The sequence below is a fragment of the Porites lutea genome, chromosome 1 (assembly GCF_958299795.1).
Source record: "Porites lutea chromosome 1, jaPorLute2.1, whole genome shotgun sequence".
Lineage (NCBI taxonomy): Eukaryota > Metazoa > Cnidaria > Anthozoa > Scleractinia > Poritidae > Porites > Porites lutea.
The window spans coordinates 39,904,911-39,920,937 of record NC_133201.1 but is presented as its reverse complement, the minus strand read 5'-3'; the positions used below and the strand labels follow the sequence as shown (position 1 = coordinate 39,920,937).

Below are 16,027 nucleotides of genomic sequence, written 5' to 3'. Positions count from 1 at the left end.
TACAAATTTAGAAAATGGACAGAGGTGATGTATCAAGACAAAGAGGAAAAAACAGCTAATAGTACGTAAGGAAAACTGCATAATTTCTGCATCAAATACGCGTCGACAAGCCAAAGCACACGAGAACACAAGTTACCAAAGAGAGCGTGATAAACGAGATTCAACCTTTCAGCCTAGCCTGAATTTCATCCGATTACTTCGAGTCGTTCTTACTCCCTCAGTAACGTCTGAATCGACCGGCCGTTAATGCCATCCAGTGACGTCACTACTCCTTGACCTTTGCTTTAATTCATGCAAAAAGTAAAACACGATTTTCAAGTGGCAAACCGAGAAATATCGTTTGGAAATGTCTGCATGAAACAGAACTGCTTTATTTTTTTCGATCGTAATTCATGTTTAACGTTGAAACTATCAACGCATGCAGTACAACTCTGAACCGGTTGTACTAAATCCTATAATCAAACTCGTTCGCAATCACGCAATGAAATAAACACACACTCGGAACACTTAATTAAAAAACACAATGATTCGCTTTTATCGAAAAGAAGCTATTTGGTCCTTAACGAAGAAAAAAACAAGGAGACAAGAAAAAAAAGCTAACAGAATCATTACACTTGACGGTAAAAATAGCAAGAAGGTCGAATTATAATATTGATCTCAGAAAACTTCGCGTAAACAAAATCACCGGCCGCCGAAACCACAAAGCGGCTCTAAATGGAAAACCTACCGACTCTCCGCAATGATTCTTCATTCGCAGTTCAATTTAGCATTTCAGTTTCGAAGACAAGGGCAATTTTGCTGTTTAAGATAAAGATTAAGCTTATCGAAATGTGTGAACTAAACGAAGGAATGCCATCGATGCGATCCACTGAATAGCAAGCGACAATCCCGCTAAAATTTTTCATAATTATCCATAATTATGCGAATGTTTAGACAATCAACCAATCAAAATCACTACCCGGTTTTCGGGTAGTGAGTGACGTCACTGGACGGCATTAACGGCTGGTCGATTCAGACGTTGTTGAGAGGAGAAAACGACTCGAAGCAATCGGATGAATTTCAGGCTACCTTTCAGCCCAGTGATTGAACAACATAATAGGTGTCCGTCTTACAGAAGTGTCCGTTAAGAGAGAGTTGACTGTAAAGAAAACTAAAGAAGGACTTCATCACGTGAACTAACTCACCACTCCATTGGACATGAGATGATGCCACTGTAATTTTCGGCCACTGTGGTTTTTCCTGTAAAATTCTTCCACCTCAGGAATATAATCTTCCAGCTAAAACGAAAACATTCTTGTTAACGTTCATTAGAAACAGCCTTCTCATTTACAATGTGTGCTTTAGAGACTGAATGTGAAAAACGTTTGGTACTGCAACAACATATCGGAAATGGTATTATAGTTACTGAACAATGAAAGTAACAACCTTAGCTTTAAAGTACTTTGCTTAGCTTTTGGAAATTTATCTTGTTTGACCGTGGTGAAATTACTCAAATTGTTAATCACAATACAGGCTGCAAATCAAATCAACATATCAGAGCTCGAGGCAGGACATGAAACGCCGCAAAGCGCGGGAAAACATCCAAGTTGGGAAAGTGGGTCGAGATATTCTAGCCAATGAGGAAGCTTACTTCTCAATAACATCGAGAACTGCTATTAGGGACTTTGAGATACCACGACGGCCACGGCCACGAAAACGTCGCTTAAAAGGTTAATTCGCGTTCTTTGAATCTTTATCGCGATTATTCCAGATCGTTTACTTTGTCAAATAAAGGCAAACTCTTCTGGAGCCAAATTCGTTAAAACCATATCCAAGGTTAGAAAAAGAGAGAAAATTGCTTCGTGGCTTGTTTACGTCCTCTCATTCTCTCTTGGTCCTCTATAAAACGTGAGAATAGGCAGTTTCACGTGCAGGGACGGTAAAGAAATATACAAAAACGCGTGCTGCAAGTGAAGAGCTCTTGATTTTCCAATCGGCCATTTTACAGTTGTGTGCTTAGTGCCCTGGCCTTTGAATAGACGCGAGGCTGGCGGTGACCTTGTTTTGTTACAAACCTGCCTGCTTTTCAAGTGCAAATCGTGGTATTCTCATGCTAACAAGCCCGTGAACATGATCATTTACATATGAAAAACAAGAAGGTTTGTAACAAAACAAGGTCACCGCCAGCCTCGCGTCTATTCAAAGGCCAGGGCACTGAGCACACAACTGTAAAATGGCCTATTCAACCTGTTGCTTTTTTGACGTTCTCGTTGTCGTCGCCGTCGTGACATCTTAAACTGACGACGGTAGAACAAAAGTCTACTGCAACGAAAAAACCGATTTGCATATAACCAAAATAAAAACGTGACATTCACCTCAGTAGGGAGCGAAACGGGTATTCTTTCTGAAGCTCTTGACCACGCTCCAGCATTCAGTATCTTTATGTTAACCGAGTCTGCATTAAAGAAGAGCACGATTTAATATTTAAACGTAGGTTCTAGAGCTCGATGCCCTGCTGACGTGGGCAATTAAAGTCAATTAAATGATGCTGTACATTTGTAGAAAAAGGCAAAAAAGCAAAGCTGAACCCTTATGTCTTATTGGGTTGGAATTATAATGGAGCAAAAACGTTCTAATGACAGACAAGATGTGGCTACAAAGTGGAACTGATTTTACATGTTGAACAGAAAATCACAAGTGAAGTGTGTCTAATTTGGATACAGCCACTATGATATGGACAAAGCCAGCTTTGGGTGCACGTACAACCTAAACATTCTAAGAGGAGGGTTATGTGTGTGCTAGAATATTTATCTAATGAACGGAATGAAAATAAAAGAAATACGTTATCCCGGCTTCAAAGCTTTATCCAGGTGCTGATGATTTGCGTTGATCGGCTATTTTTATTTCCTGCAGAATCACAGTACAGATGACTAACTTTGTAAGCTTTACCTGCGATGTCGCCTTTGTTCATGTACTCTGTTTTGAAAGCCTGATTTAGATCGTTACTGACTTTAATATCTTGGAACATACGAGCTAGTTTGTTGATATAATCAGCAGGCATTCCCACATCCTAAAATAAAGTAAAAAGAGTTGTATTTAGCAGTTCATGACTATTTTTTCTCTATAACTTACAAATCATTTGACCTCACTAGTTAGTCGCTATAGCCCGGAAATCGGGTTTGAGGATGCCAAAATTGCAATGATTGCATTGTCGGTAGTCGATGGACGCCAGCAGTAACAGTCTGACTAACGCTGGTGAGATGATTTCTCACTATAAGTTTTGAGTCTACGGACGAAATCCTGTGCAGGTGTTATATATACCAATCAAATGAAACCTCTTTGGAATAACTTTCCCATAGGATAGTTCATTTCTTAAGATTTTGAAAACCATAAGTTTGGAATTTTCAGTGAATTTTCAATTTGGGTAAAAAGGATTTGACATAAGCAAATTCAGGTAATATTACCCTAAGCCATTCCACCATGTTTTCTTCCATTTCGCTGTCAGCTGAAGTGTCCAGGATTAATCTCCTCGTCAAATGAGCCTTGTGGTACCTAAATGCAACAATAGTGTTCATCTAACAAACAACGCATGCATTTCTTCTCATCTTCTAAGCCTAAGAGGGTTTGCCAATACAAGTAAGTGCAATACATGTAGTCGCCCAACATTGCTCACCAAGAAAGGATTACTTTTGAGATATGCAGCCAAAATTAACTCATGGCACTACAGCATTAGTTTTTATTGCTTTGCCTAGGCGCAGGGCATACTTTTGTGATGCAGGAGTTGACATGGCTTCTACTTCTTGCAACACAACAAGTTGCACAAGAAATGGTCGGCCTTCAGTTGTTACCTAGATTAATTATTGGATTTCATTTTTCCCGTCACCCATTAAGAAGATTCAACTACCGCGATGACGACAGCAACAGAATTGTCAAGAAAGAAGGAATGTGTATTCTTTCCAACTATAACTTCAGATTGGCTCGTTTATCGTCTTTCTCACGAGAAACACTCGGTGTTCGGTTCAGTATTGACCACAACGCTTCGGCCGCGAACTGCCGGTCTTCATCAGGCGATGGGGTCGATGTGCTGTGCGGTCCATGATAGCACCATGATTACTTATGATTGGTGCATTACGAACCTCACTGACGGTTGGTGGGTTTCTCCGAGAGTAGAGCTCTTTTTGACTATTTCCAGGTCCAAAAAGAAAGGAAAAATGCGTCGTCGTGTCGTGCGTCACGTCCGCAAACAAGCGTTACGTTATTACGAAGTTACACGTCGCTGACGTGCAGTAAACAACAAAGAAACGTTCCAAAACATGTTACACACGTGCAGATGTATAAGCAGTTCCATCCCACGACATATTTCGTGTAAGTTGCCCTTCGTTCTGTAACAAGCATTGAGGACCCCACTAACAGACAATTTCGTCAATATGCCCGCGTAAAAAGGAGGCGGACTGTCTATAACACTGAGCTGATTTTTTTAATTTTTTGCCTCATAACGATTATTCTGATATGTATAATTCATACCTCATGAATACATCTTTATTGATGACATACTTTAAAACCAGCAACTGAAAATGAGGAAAGCTGGGATTAGTCTGACGTGAATTCCTGCAATCCAACTAAGAATTTAAGGGGTACCCCACCCTTCCTAGAGAATGACACCTTCACTAACGGCGTTTCAGGAGGGATAACACTGTGCCACAGAAGAAACTAAACTCTGGTTCACTCCGTCTGCGAAACAGCGCCAAATTCCTTGTTCTGGGCCACCACCTTTGTACCAGGATTTGAGTACGCACCATGATTGGCCTGTTAAAAAAGCCATTGTTGATTTGCCAATCACGACGAAAGAAAATTCGAAACGAACTTCCGGTAATTTGTTGAGTCCGTTGGGTGCCCAGAACAAGGATATCGGAGCTGCTTCGCAGACGTCACAAACGGAGGTTAAATTACTTCTGCGACGCAGGCTAACTATCTCCTAATGGCAAGACAGCTGGTCCTTGTTGTTCTTCGGAAATATCCTTTGACTCTCAAAAAGGCGAAAACCTCTGTATACGACAGACAATAAGTGTAGATCTCAAAGGTGTCCGTCTAAGAGTCTAAGAGTGAATTAGGTCCTGGTCCTTGTTGTTCTTCGGAAATATTCTTTGACTCTCAAAAGGGCGAAAACCTCTGTATACAGCGGACAATAAGTGCAGATCTCGAAGGTGTCCGTCTAAGAGTGAATTGACTGCACTAACATATCTTTTTCGTAAGAGAGCAACTTAAGAAAAAAATATAAATCGCAAATACATCGATGAGGTACTATGCGAGTTCGTAGCGTATGAAGAGCATCCTGATTACGCTATATTTAGAGCTCACAGATACGTTCAATACCGTTAAAAATACTTACAACGTCTCTAAGCTTTGCTTGAATTTCATCCGAAGTTAATTTTTTGCTGTATGGAGTTTTTCTGAGGAGCATGTCACAGAAATTGGCCAGCAACTCTGGACAGCGGGACTCTGGCTGTGTCTTGACGCTCAGGCCACCACCACCACCACTTGAAAAAACGGAGATATAATCATTTTAAAACTTTCGTGTAAAAGTTCAACAAGATTTTCAAGATTCATACCCCGAAATATTTACCATACTCTTGCATGGTTCGCACAATCTTGGAAAGGTCTTGACTTTCAGTAGTCGTCTTGAAAAGTCATTGAATTCGGTTAAAGACCTTAAAAAGTACTTGATTTCTTTATTGGGTATTGAAAAGGTTTTGAAATTCACTCCCTTGTTTACGCCACTTTCTACTTTCAGTGAAACTGGATTATTTCCCAGAGGAAAATTCGGCTCCTCCTCGGTGTAAGAGCCTGTAAAACGCACAGGTAACGTAAAAACATTTTTGTGCATGAACAATATTATATTTCTGTTTCTTTATTCCAAATGCTTATTTCATACTTAGTTACTGGAAAGTGTTGTTACGGAAAGTAGTACTAAATAAAGTGATCAACCATGGTTGAAGAAGTAAAAATCGCAAATGATTCCACTGTGTTTTAGCCAATAAGGTGTTCAAAAGGGGGTTAAAGAATGCCGATTTATTGACTAAATCTTAGTCCTTGAAAACTGTAATTTGCCGTCATATTTTGTTCCATACAAGTGTTGAAAGCTCTCTGATAGCTGTAAACCATCTTTCTCAAAACTGGCCAGGCTCCGACAAAGTTTAAGGGAAAAACGTGACACCTACTTGGTATTTAATCTTACCACACTACTGCCAGAAGCATTTGTATCCCCTGCTTCTGATTGGTGAGAGCTCCAGTTAGCTACCCCCTCCCTCCCTCCCTCCCTCCCTCCCTCCCTCCCTCCCTCCCTCCCCGCCCCCTCTCTGTTTGAGGCTGTTCTTCACGAAACACTCTGTTGTGCGTGTGTTTGCTACTAAGAATTATACATATTTTTTTCTCTACAATCAAAATTAATGTAGAAATCAAATACTATTTTCTTACGCTTTACTCTTGTTTGGAAGTTCCAATCTAAAAATTGTACTGTCATTCACAACTGTCTTGAATGCCTAAAAGTTCAAATGAAAGAACGTTTTTTAAGCTATTTTCGTATTTTTATTACACTACGTAAACAGCACAAATATAATTTGTTAGAGAAATATCCAGTCGTTATTCAGTGAAGTACCCGTAGGAAACCTACATGTATGCTGTAAATAATGCAAATCTTGCTTTCCGGGCAGAAAATATAATATTAAGGTTAAAAACACTTTTGCTTTCAGGCACAAAACTGTCTGTACGATTACACCTAGTTCAGCTATGACCGAAGAAGCAACGTTCCTTAGCTTAGCGCAGCCACTCCCCAGCACAGAAAATATTTCACCGAAACGCAGCCCATGGAGTCAGCTTGAATAAAAAGTACGTCTAACAGCATTGTATCACTCTCCTGCTGTCGAAAAGATTATGACTAGTCACTCATTACCCTAAAGGACAGTAAATCGAGCGAGCGTGAAAATCGCCACCCACGAAAAAGGTGACACACGAAGGAAGAGAAAAATACCTTCCTCGCGCGTGGCGACTATCCACGCGCGCTGACGTACAATGTATTTCGCTTTCCCTACTTTACCAACAACTCTACTCTAATAGAGGACGTTTAAAGAGCCATGAAGCTCTTGAAGTGTTCGCGGTGTGACAACTAAGTCTCAATATTTGTACTTTACAGGATTTTTTAGTTTTAATGAAATTGTTATTTTCTAGTCTGATTTAGCCCCACCTTATCTCTAGCTGTAAGAAATCGTGGATCATCACTAAAAGCTTCTTTTACAAGTTTGCTAAATCGGTTAAACAGCATTAGTAACTGCTCCACATATTTCTCAGAGTCCTGTAAAGAACAGAGGCACAAACCGTCAATTAGAGCTGAAAGAATCACAAGATCCTGGAGAAGTAAAATTAAACATGGAAGTTCAAAGTCCCAAATTGGAAATTTACTGTGAATGTTCGATTCGATTAGTGCCCCCTGCGAAAAAAACGCCCCCCCCCCACCCCCCCCCCCCACACCACCTTCAACGTAAGTATGCTTATTGAAAAAAAAAATAAAGTATATTTTTCTAGTACGTGTACTAGAGAACACAATATGTAGGAAGCTTGCATTACTCCTGTGATTTTATATGTATCAGTACATACATCTGTACCTTCTTATTTATAAGTCCTTTATTTAACATTTAACACTCCTTCAAACGCTGGAGATCAGGAAAAAAACGTTCTCATACTTGAAGTATGTTATATTTTATGAAAACCACTATAACCGATAAACTCACGCTCGTGATGGTATCAGCAGATGCCTTCATATCATCAAGACCTGTAGTTACAATATAAGACTCTAGATTGGCTATCATGGGATCCACTCCCCCTCGAACGCGATCCATCAGCTGGAACATTAATAGCAATTCTGTGGAAAACATCATTGCATTTGACATAAGTTTTCACACGTTTATTGTGATTCCCTGAAAACAGTGGAATTGTTAGCCTTCAATGTAACAGCCAAATAAAGCTTGACAAAATCTTTTATATGAAAGTCTTCGTTTATATATTTTATTTTGTTATTGTGGTTGTTGTTGTTGTTTTACACTATTTTAAGCCCAGCCCAAAAATCAGAAAAACCAATCATTTTGATGCTCAGGGCTAAATGGCAAGATTTTTGCAGTTCTGCCCAAGACAGTTTGCTGAAGTAAAAACTAATTCTCTTGAACTTGTAATTAACACACTCACTTTCTGTTTCATTGGCAGCGATCATTCCTGGACACTCAGCTAAGATGGTTTCTTTAAAGCTCCCAACAAGGACATTTACACAACACTCTGTTAACTGAAAAACAAAAGGAAGGTACATGTACATAAAGAATGATAACCAGAAACAACATCAAAAAAAACATAGTGTGCATACATTAAAGACTGTGAAAGAAAAATCAGTTACATTTTAAAGTCCAGGAAAGATTTAACTAAAGATTTTTTTTATCTTTTTGTTGACAACTTAATTTAAAATACTTCATTTACATCTATTTTTTTTAATTATAAGTTTTTACATTAAATGTACAAACTTATATTTTAACTATTTTCAGTGACTGATAATAAGAGATATTGCCTAGTTCAATCAACTTAGATTCAATATACTTTTAAAACAACAATTTCTGCAAATATACTATACATTCATGTAGCTTACCACTGCAACTGAGTCACAGCCTTTCCTAGTTTCAAGGTAACGAACAGCTCGCTGCTCCTCCTCTTTTAACTTCATTTCAGCCTGCAAAGAGACACTAATGTCAGCCAAGAATATTAAATGATTCTTGGTTGGAATGTGGTCAGCAATTCTGGCTGGCTTAAAATTCTTTTACTGAAACAGAGAACTAGTCTGAGGCTAGTGCACTGTATCAAAATCTGAAGCCCTCCCAAACAGAGATCAGGACTTAACCACACATCCCTTCCCCACAAATGACATTCCTGGGGAAGGAACGCATGACAAGCCCTAAGAACATCTGTGTGGGAGTCTACGAAGACTGTAAATGCATTAATTTTGCTTCCATTAAATTTTACTCCTTATAGAACTACAAAAGTGTCAGGGAGAATAAATATATAACATGATGCATAATACATGTACATACATATTTCATGTAATTCTGCACCCCATTTTCCTGGAGGTATGCTGCAGCCTGTGTTCTGTAGAATCCCTCTGTAGCCTCCACGTATGCCTTTTCAAAGTTTTCTTTGTAAATCTTCAGTTTGTCCAAAGCATCTGAACTGAGATTAACTGTCAATAGAATATCAATGGTAAAATATTTTAGCACTGAAAAACTTACACTTAACAAGTGATACATTACTTTGAACATAAAGGTAGCAAGTTTAATTACAAGGATCTACTGTGAAACTATCTCTTTGAAACACTTTGTGACAGTGAGAAGGAAAATCTTAGGATGTCAATCAACTTGCTTACTGCTAAGTTGTGATCCAAAGGTTTAACTTAACAGCTTAACTTAACTGACATACTACTTGAGGTAGAAACACGATATGTCTTCTTGCTCTTGTTTAAAAATATAGCCCAATAATAATATTGGATTGTAAACTAAACTGAAATTCCAGAAAAGAGCCTCTTGTTGTTGTACAAAACTATCTGAAATTTTTAAAAACTGTTATTTCTCTTAACACCATTTTTAAATATTCATTTTTGGTGTGTTTGTTGTACATTGTAAACTGCCATGTTTGTGATTTTGCTGGTTTCCATTATGATAGCCACAATAGCTTCAAGTTGAGCAATAACAGCAAATATTGAACAACACTGCAGTGATTGTTGCAACAATGTGTGTCACATATTGACTTCAGTTCTACTGTTAGGGTAGTTTCCATAATAATAAATTATTATAATCAATGTGATCACCACAATCAGTTACAGTTGTAGATGGACTTGTAATAGCAATCATAAAAATCTTATGACCAACCACATTTTACATGAACAAGAAAGATTTACACACCATATGATTCTCTTACACCAATAACTAACTGAGAGTCAAAAGCCTCTCCATTCCTCTCCGCGTGTACCAGTTTCATGGCACTTGACTGCAGCCGTGATTTGATATCACTGAAAATTCCACTATTCCAACTGTCCAACATCAACTTATTTTGAAATAAAACAGGAAAAGTAGCAGGATTAGTTAAGTTAATAATTCAAATCATAGGTTTGACCAGCAGATCCTCCACAGGCCGTCTGATGTGTGGGTGTGAATAATTATTTAGAAATTTTTCAAAATGTCCAGGAGGTCACATCAGGGTACAGAAAAGGTCTATTATAATAATCTGAAGTAATTATGTGATTTCTCTAGAGAAGATCTAGATATTCACACAGCTTGCATACATTTAGGAAACTCCCAAAAACTAACAATGAAGTTCTACACCCTTGTTTTAATGTAAGGGTTGATTAGAAGAAGGCTTTTACATGTAAGTTACTCCTTAGACTGCTCTAAGTCTCCTATTTTTCCATAAGATCCTTGTGATCAAGTATTCACAGTGCAACCATATGGAGGCAATCTTGGCTTCAAATGCACTAAGCCTAGCTTTGGGATGAGCATCAAATCTACTTAGGAGGTGGAGGGACACAGCTATAACCCCCAATGCTTACCCCCTTGGTACTTTTGAAACCAAAATGGCCACCTGTAATGCAACAATCTTACAAAAAAATGGGCTGTGAACAGTCTAGTTACTCCTGATCTAAAAATTAATCCAATTCTCCTTTTACTTCTGACCAAACAAAAGGTAATAAGTAAAGAGAATTTAGCAGTTCATAAGAATTACTTGGGCCTTTCTTCCAGGCATAACATTATTATGCATCCGCTCAGTCAGTATAAATGAAGCTTCCCTCATCTGCTATGTTGCACGTCTACAGTTGATGGTGCAAATGAACCCCTAATACTCACCACATAACTTATAATACTGCCAGTCACAATGAAATTCAGGTTGTACATGTAAGGCTTTCATCCTTAGGCTGGTTTCATTTTCAGTTTCCTTTGTGTTCTAATATTCTTTTATTATCAATTCATGTTTATGAATAATTACAGTTAAGAGACAAAGGAAAATGAAAATGTTACTACAAGTAGGTTGAAACCATTTTAACCTAAACTTCATTTTGAGTTACAAAATACAGATTATTATTCATTTGCACATTGGGGTATTTCGTACCTTCTGAACTGTCATACCATCATTAGGAGGTCTTTTACTTGTTCCTCCTCCAGCTTTACCCTGCAGGTTAGACTCCAATGTACCAAATGGCTTAGGAAGGTAGTTACATTGTGTGAAGAACTTGGACCACTCACTGATGTAAGCTCTTAACAGGGTGGAATCATCCTCATGCCTCAATACACGCTGTGAGTCAAAACAATGGTTGTCTTTACACTAGGCTGTTCAGTAAGACTTAAGAGCCGCTAAGTTTTACTTAACCAAAAATTCGTGTGTGAAGGCCTAAGTAAGATCTCAAGTAACTTTGCTTTGCACCTTATTGAAGTTGGAAAGTTGGAAAGATTCAAGAAAGTTTCAAGCGACTTGAAAACCATCCTTATGACCGACTTAGCTGACTTGCGGTTTTGCGGTTTCTTGAGCTTTGAGAATAGCGAGACATGTCAATCAATCTTAATTCTGTTACGTGGGAAAATAACCTGAAGTAAAAAGGAATCGGTTGTGTGTGAAGCTTTATTTCACTTGAAGTAATTAAAATTTACTTGTCTCGAAATATGTCTTAGCTTATTTAGGCTCTAGTGTAAAGACTACCAGTTTTAAACAATTATTGGATGAGGCTTTTGTGATATCCAGAATAATCAAGGCTGAGGTATATGTTATCAACCAAACCAAAGGCTGAGGTTGATAAAACTTACATGTGGCAAGACCTTGATTATTCCGCATATCACAAAAACCAAATCTAATAACTGTTTTATAATACATTGTATAAATAATGACAAATACACCGTCACACAAGACCAATTTGACATTGCACTTGGAAATCATGCATTGCACGTGCAGCCTACAGATTAGTCAGTTATTTGCTAGCAGATAACTAGCTAATCTGTAGGTTGTGCTGATTTCCAAAATTAACTGTAGGATCATGGCCAATAAGAATATAGATAGTGAGTACATTGTATAATATTAGATAAAATGTCTGTATCTACATGTACTGTCACACAATTACTAGTAATCTAGTAGTTCACATCATGGCCCACAAATCTTTAAAAAATAACATGGGCAAGCATTGAGAATCCATCTGACCAGAGGCGCTCATAAATTTTCATACAGTAATGTAGTAGCTTACCTCTTGCACTTGTTTAATGAATGCAGTAACTTCATCTTTTAAAGCTTTAAATACTTTTTGGGGTCCCTTGTCATCCCAGTTACAAACTTTATGAACATCCCTAAAGACAACAAGAGAATTTTAGTACCATCCACCCAGCATCATGGGAACATCCCCTACCATGATGATTCAATTCCCACTTGGGGTGATAAATTATTTCATGAGGATCTCTTATAAGAGAAAGGATGCTTACTCTCAAGGCTAATGATATTACGTGATGGTGTAACTCTGCAAGATTTCTTTCAAATCAGATCTGATTACCGGTACAAAGGAAACTTCAATTTATGTTTAATTTAATTAACTTTGGAAACATGATGCAGAACCTCTGAAATTTTATAATGTTGCTGTGACTGTATGCAGTGGCCACTTTATTTCAGTCTACTCAAAAGAAATCAAAAATTGGCCACATGATAGGACTTCTTTGCCACTTAACGTGTACGTCCTCACCAAAAAAATACATAATTTCCTGATATTTTTTTGCACACTACTAGAAAGCTTGTCTACAGGTATTTAAACATTTATTTATGTATTTATTTACTCATTTTTTAATTTATTTATTTATTTATTTACTGATACAACCAAAACAATAAAAGGTGTGGATAGAATAAAGCCCCAAGTGACTCCTGATTAGATCAATTCATTGCCAGATTCTACTTCTACTTTACCAACATGTGAACACGCAAATCAAATGGAGAATTTGATATTACACCAGGAGTCAGCAAAGCCTTATTTGGGATAGTTGATGTGGGAAGGTACTGCAAAAGAGTGTGTCTCTAAATTTTAGGTCTCCAGAGGTTGGGATTAGCAGAGTTTGCATTGGTTTTCCTTGTTGTTTTACATAACATAAAACTCCCTAAGGATAGGACCCCCTTTTTCGAAACGTGGATAAGGCTATCCACTGGATAAATCTCTATCCAGTGGGTAACCAATCGTATTCCATAACACTTATCCTCTGGACAGGAATTTATCTAGTGAATAGGGCTATTGAATGTTTGAACAACCGACCTGCATATGCTGCTATCATTTGAGTCTAATGTGCTACTAACAGTAGTTTGTGTATTACAGGGCTGTGCTCTAGCAGAGCCCTGAGGACCCTGGTCCCTAACTTTTGTGATTGGGTGACTGGGAAATCTTATTTTTTTTCATACAAATCATATGCTGGGCACCCTAGATTTTACAGGTTCAGAGCACTGGGCTCCCTTCAATTTTCCCTAGAGCACAGCCTTGTCAGTAAGCACTAAATACTGACTGTAGAACATGCTGGCCAAATTTCAGCTTTGTTTATTTGTTCACCATGTTTCCTAAAGACCCATTCATGGTTGTGAGGGCATGCTGGGTAATCAGGAAAAAATGGTGGAGAAGTCAAAAGTTTGTTTGGGAATTCAAAGTCAACTAATTATTCCTAATTGAATATATTTGTCGCTTTCTCTTTGCAAACTTTAACTAATGAGCAATACACTAAATGTGGACAGCACAGCAGTCCTTTGTAGCTTTTTAGAAAATTTCACTTCTTCCATACTTTTTTCAGTTTTTGTGTTGTCGGATTACAGAAAAGGTATGGAAGAACTCAGGTTTTCTAAAAAGCAACAAAGGACTGCTAGGCACTCCAAATTTAGTGTGTAGTTTTAAGTTCATTAGTTAATGTTTGCAAAGGGAAAGTGGCAAATATATTCAATTAGCAAGAATGAGTCAACTTTGTATTCCCATACAGACTTGATTTTCACACCACCATGTCCGGCAAGGTCTAAAGGACAGGTCACTGCTCCATCAATAAATTAGCAAACCAAAAAGATTCCGCTCGATCTAATAGAGCATAATTATTAAAAGATTAGGGCTAGGAGACACTTTTAATGCTTTTCATTTGTCTGTATCATGGTGATCTGTACTCTGACATGTGGAAAGGTGACCTGTATTTTAGACCCCCACCAAAAAATGCTAAAATGGACCAAACGTGGGACTTTATCTTTAGCAAATCTAAGATTAAAAGCAAGAACAGGCAAAGAGGACAAGCAGGTGAATAAATAAAAATTTCAACTTCAACATCTTCGGGCAACAACTTCCTGCCAAAAAACCATTCAAATGCCCCATCAAAGGTTGATTCTAGGTGATCAAATGCCCACACCCTGAGGAAACAACAACTACAACAATAATAATTATTGTTATTTATTCAAATGTACAATATGATCTTGTTTGACAAATGAGCAGGTTGGAGAAGAAAGGGTAGACGCAGTGCATGGAAAAACGACACGACTGCCAGACTTTACAAATAGCACGTCGATTTGAACAAAAAAACAACTATGAATGTAAAATTATAATAGTCGCTTTTATGAGTTTTTAAAACCGCTATGCGATCCTAATCAATGGGAAAAAATACCTAAGAATGAATATGGTCTGATGCGGTCTCTCAATCGACCGGCATATTATTTGCTTTACTTACCAGAACAGATTCTGCCATTCTTGGGTCGTAACGGCCTGCTGTTTTAGAAGCTTGTTCACTGTAGGTTTGAGTTCATGCCATTTATCCTCAAACTGCACGCCGGGTCGCTTGGAGTTCAAAAGCAAAGTGGACATTTTTTCGACATTTTCCTTCAACCAAAGGATGATTTCGTGACAGGAACATAGCATACCCTTTGAAAACTTACCGCACACCGTCTATCTCGCAGGCTCATATCATACTCGAACGAAACCCAAGGCATCGTGGGGTTGCAACCTTTTTCAACGTTGCAGCCAGAATGTCACTCGTGGCCTAGGTAGAACCTCGATATCGGGAATTGGACTGTCTACGACGCAGTCTACATTTCATGGAAACGTTTTTAGAAAATCTGGAACCATTTTCAGAAAATACAAAACGAAATCAGGGCTCGTCTGCTTGCATGTTGCAGGGGACGGGTAGCCTGCGTGGCAGGCGCAAAAAGGGGAGGGGGTAGGGGAGAGAAAAAGCGCGAAAGGGGAGAAAAGGGAAGGGAGCCAGCGTCCGCAGCGATGAGCAAAAGGAGGTTCTTATAGCAGGCGTCCCTTATCCTCTCTCCCCAATCCCCCTCCTTTTTCCTCCCTATCCCCTACCCGTTTCGACGCCTGTTTCGCGGGCTAGGGACAGGTCACGTCGTTCGTCAGGAAGACCAATCACCTCGTACAAACTATGTGAAACAGCCAAAATAGCGGGTCATTTTGTATCCACGACTGATTTCGCAAAATCAAACCAGTTTGAGCCTGCAACCGCAACCAAACGTAACCATCTTCAGACGGCTTAGTAGCGCTTACCACTTGTACGGAAATTTCGTTGAAAAATTTCCGTCAAATGGTACTAGTATTTTTTTTGGCACCGAAAACAGGAACGGGATTGAGTTTTACCATTTACAAATTACCGGTAAATTTTTCACTGTCTCTCGACATGAAGCCTGGCACTGGTAATCCACACAAATGGTACAGAAAATTTCGGTCGTTTCGGTAAAAACGGGAAAAAGGTAATACCTCGAAAGGTATTACTTTTTTTCCGAAAACTTTTCACCGGGATGAACCGTTCCATTTGAATTCTCCCCGGAATTTCCGGGTTTTCCATACAAATGATAGGCACTCCAGGTCTTTCAGGTATGACTCTTGAACCTCATGGCCTAAACCGCCGTGACGAATTATTGTAATCCTTAGTATTTTTCCGTTCCAGTTTTTATGTTGTACGTCATTTCCGCCTCTCCCTTTTATTGC

At 38.6% G+C, this 16,027-nt stretch overlaps 1 protein-coding gene across 1 annotated transcript in view; it reads right to left on the bottom strand.

The window, feature by feature from the left end:
- Positions 1 to 14,943, bottom strand: part of LOC140950408 (cullin-5-like) — a 24,104-nt gene extending 9,161 nt beyond the window's left edge. Inside the window, exons 1-16 of the mRNA XM_073399634.1 lie at positions 14,763 to 14,943; positions 12,287 to 12,386; positions 11,167 to 11,349; positions 9,966 to 10,107; positions 9,102 to 9,247; positions 8,663 to 8,743; positions 8,215 to 8,308; positions 7,764 to 7,894; positions 7,220 to 7,327; positions 6,454 to 6,518; positions 5,369 to 5,516; positions 4,504 to 4,547; positions 3,444 to 3,531; positions 2,929 to 3,049; positions 2,355 to 2,434; positions 1,185 to 1,277 (exon numbers count right to left, since the gene is read on the bottom strand). Of these exons, the coding sequence (XP_073255735.1) occupies positions 1,185 to 1,277; positions 2,355 to 2,434; positions 2,929 to 3,049; positions 3,444 to 3,531; positions 4,504 to 4,547; positions 5,369 to 5,516; positions 6,454 to 6,518; positions 7,220 to 7,327; positions 7,764 to 7,894; positions 8,215 to 8,308; positions 8,663 to 8,743; positions 9,102 to 9,247; positions 9,966 to 10,107; positions 11,167 to 11,349; positions 12,287 to 12,386; positions 14,763 to 14,896 (1,758 nt within the window). The 5' untranslated portion in view covers positions 14,897 to 14,943. The remainder of the gene's footprint in view (positions 1 to 1,184; positions 1,278 to 2,354; positions 2,435 to 2,928; positions 3,050 to 3,443; positions 3,532 to 4,503; positions 4,548 to 5,368; positions 5,517 to 6,453; positions 6,519 to 7,219; positions 7,328 to 7,763; positions 7,895 to 8,214; positions 8,309 to 8,662; positions 8,744 to 9,101; positions 9,248 to 9,965; positions 10,108 to 11,166; positions 11,350 to 12,286; positions 12,387 to 14,762) is intronic.
- Between the last annotated feature and the right edge of the window lie 1,084 nt (positions 14,944 to 16,027).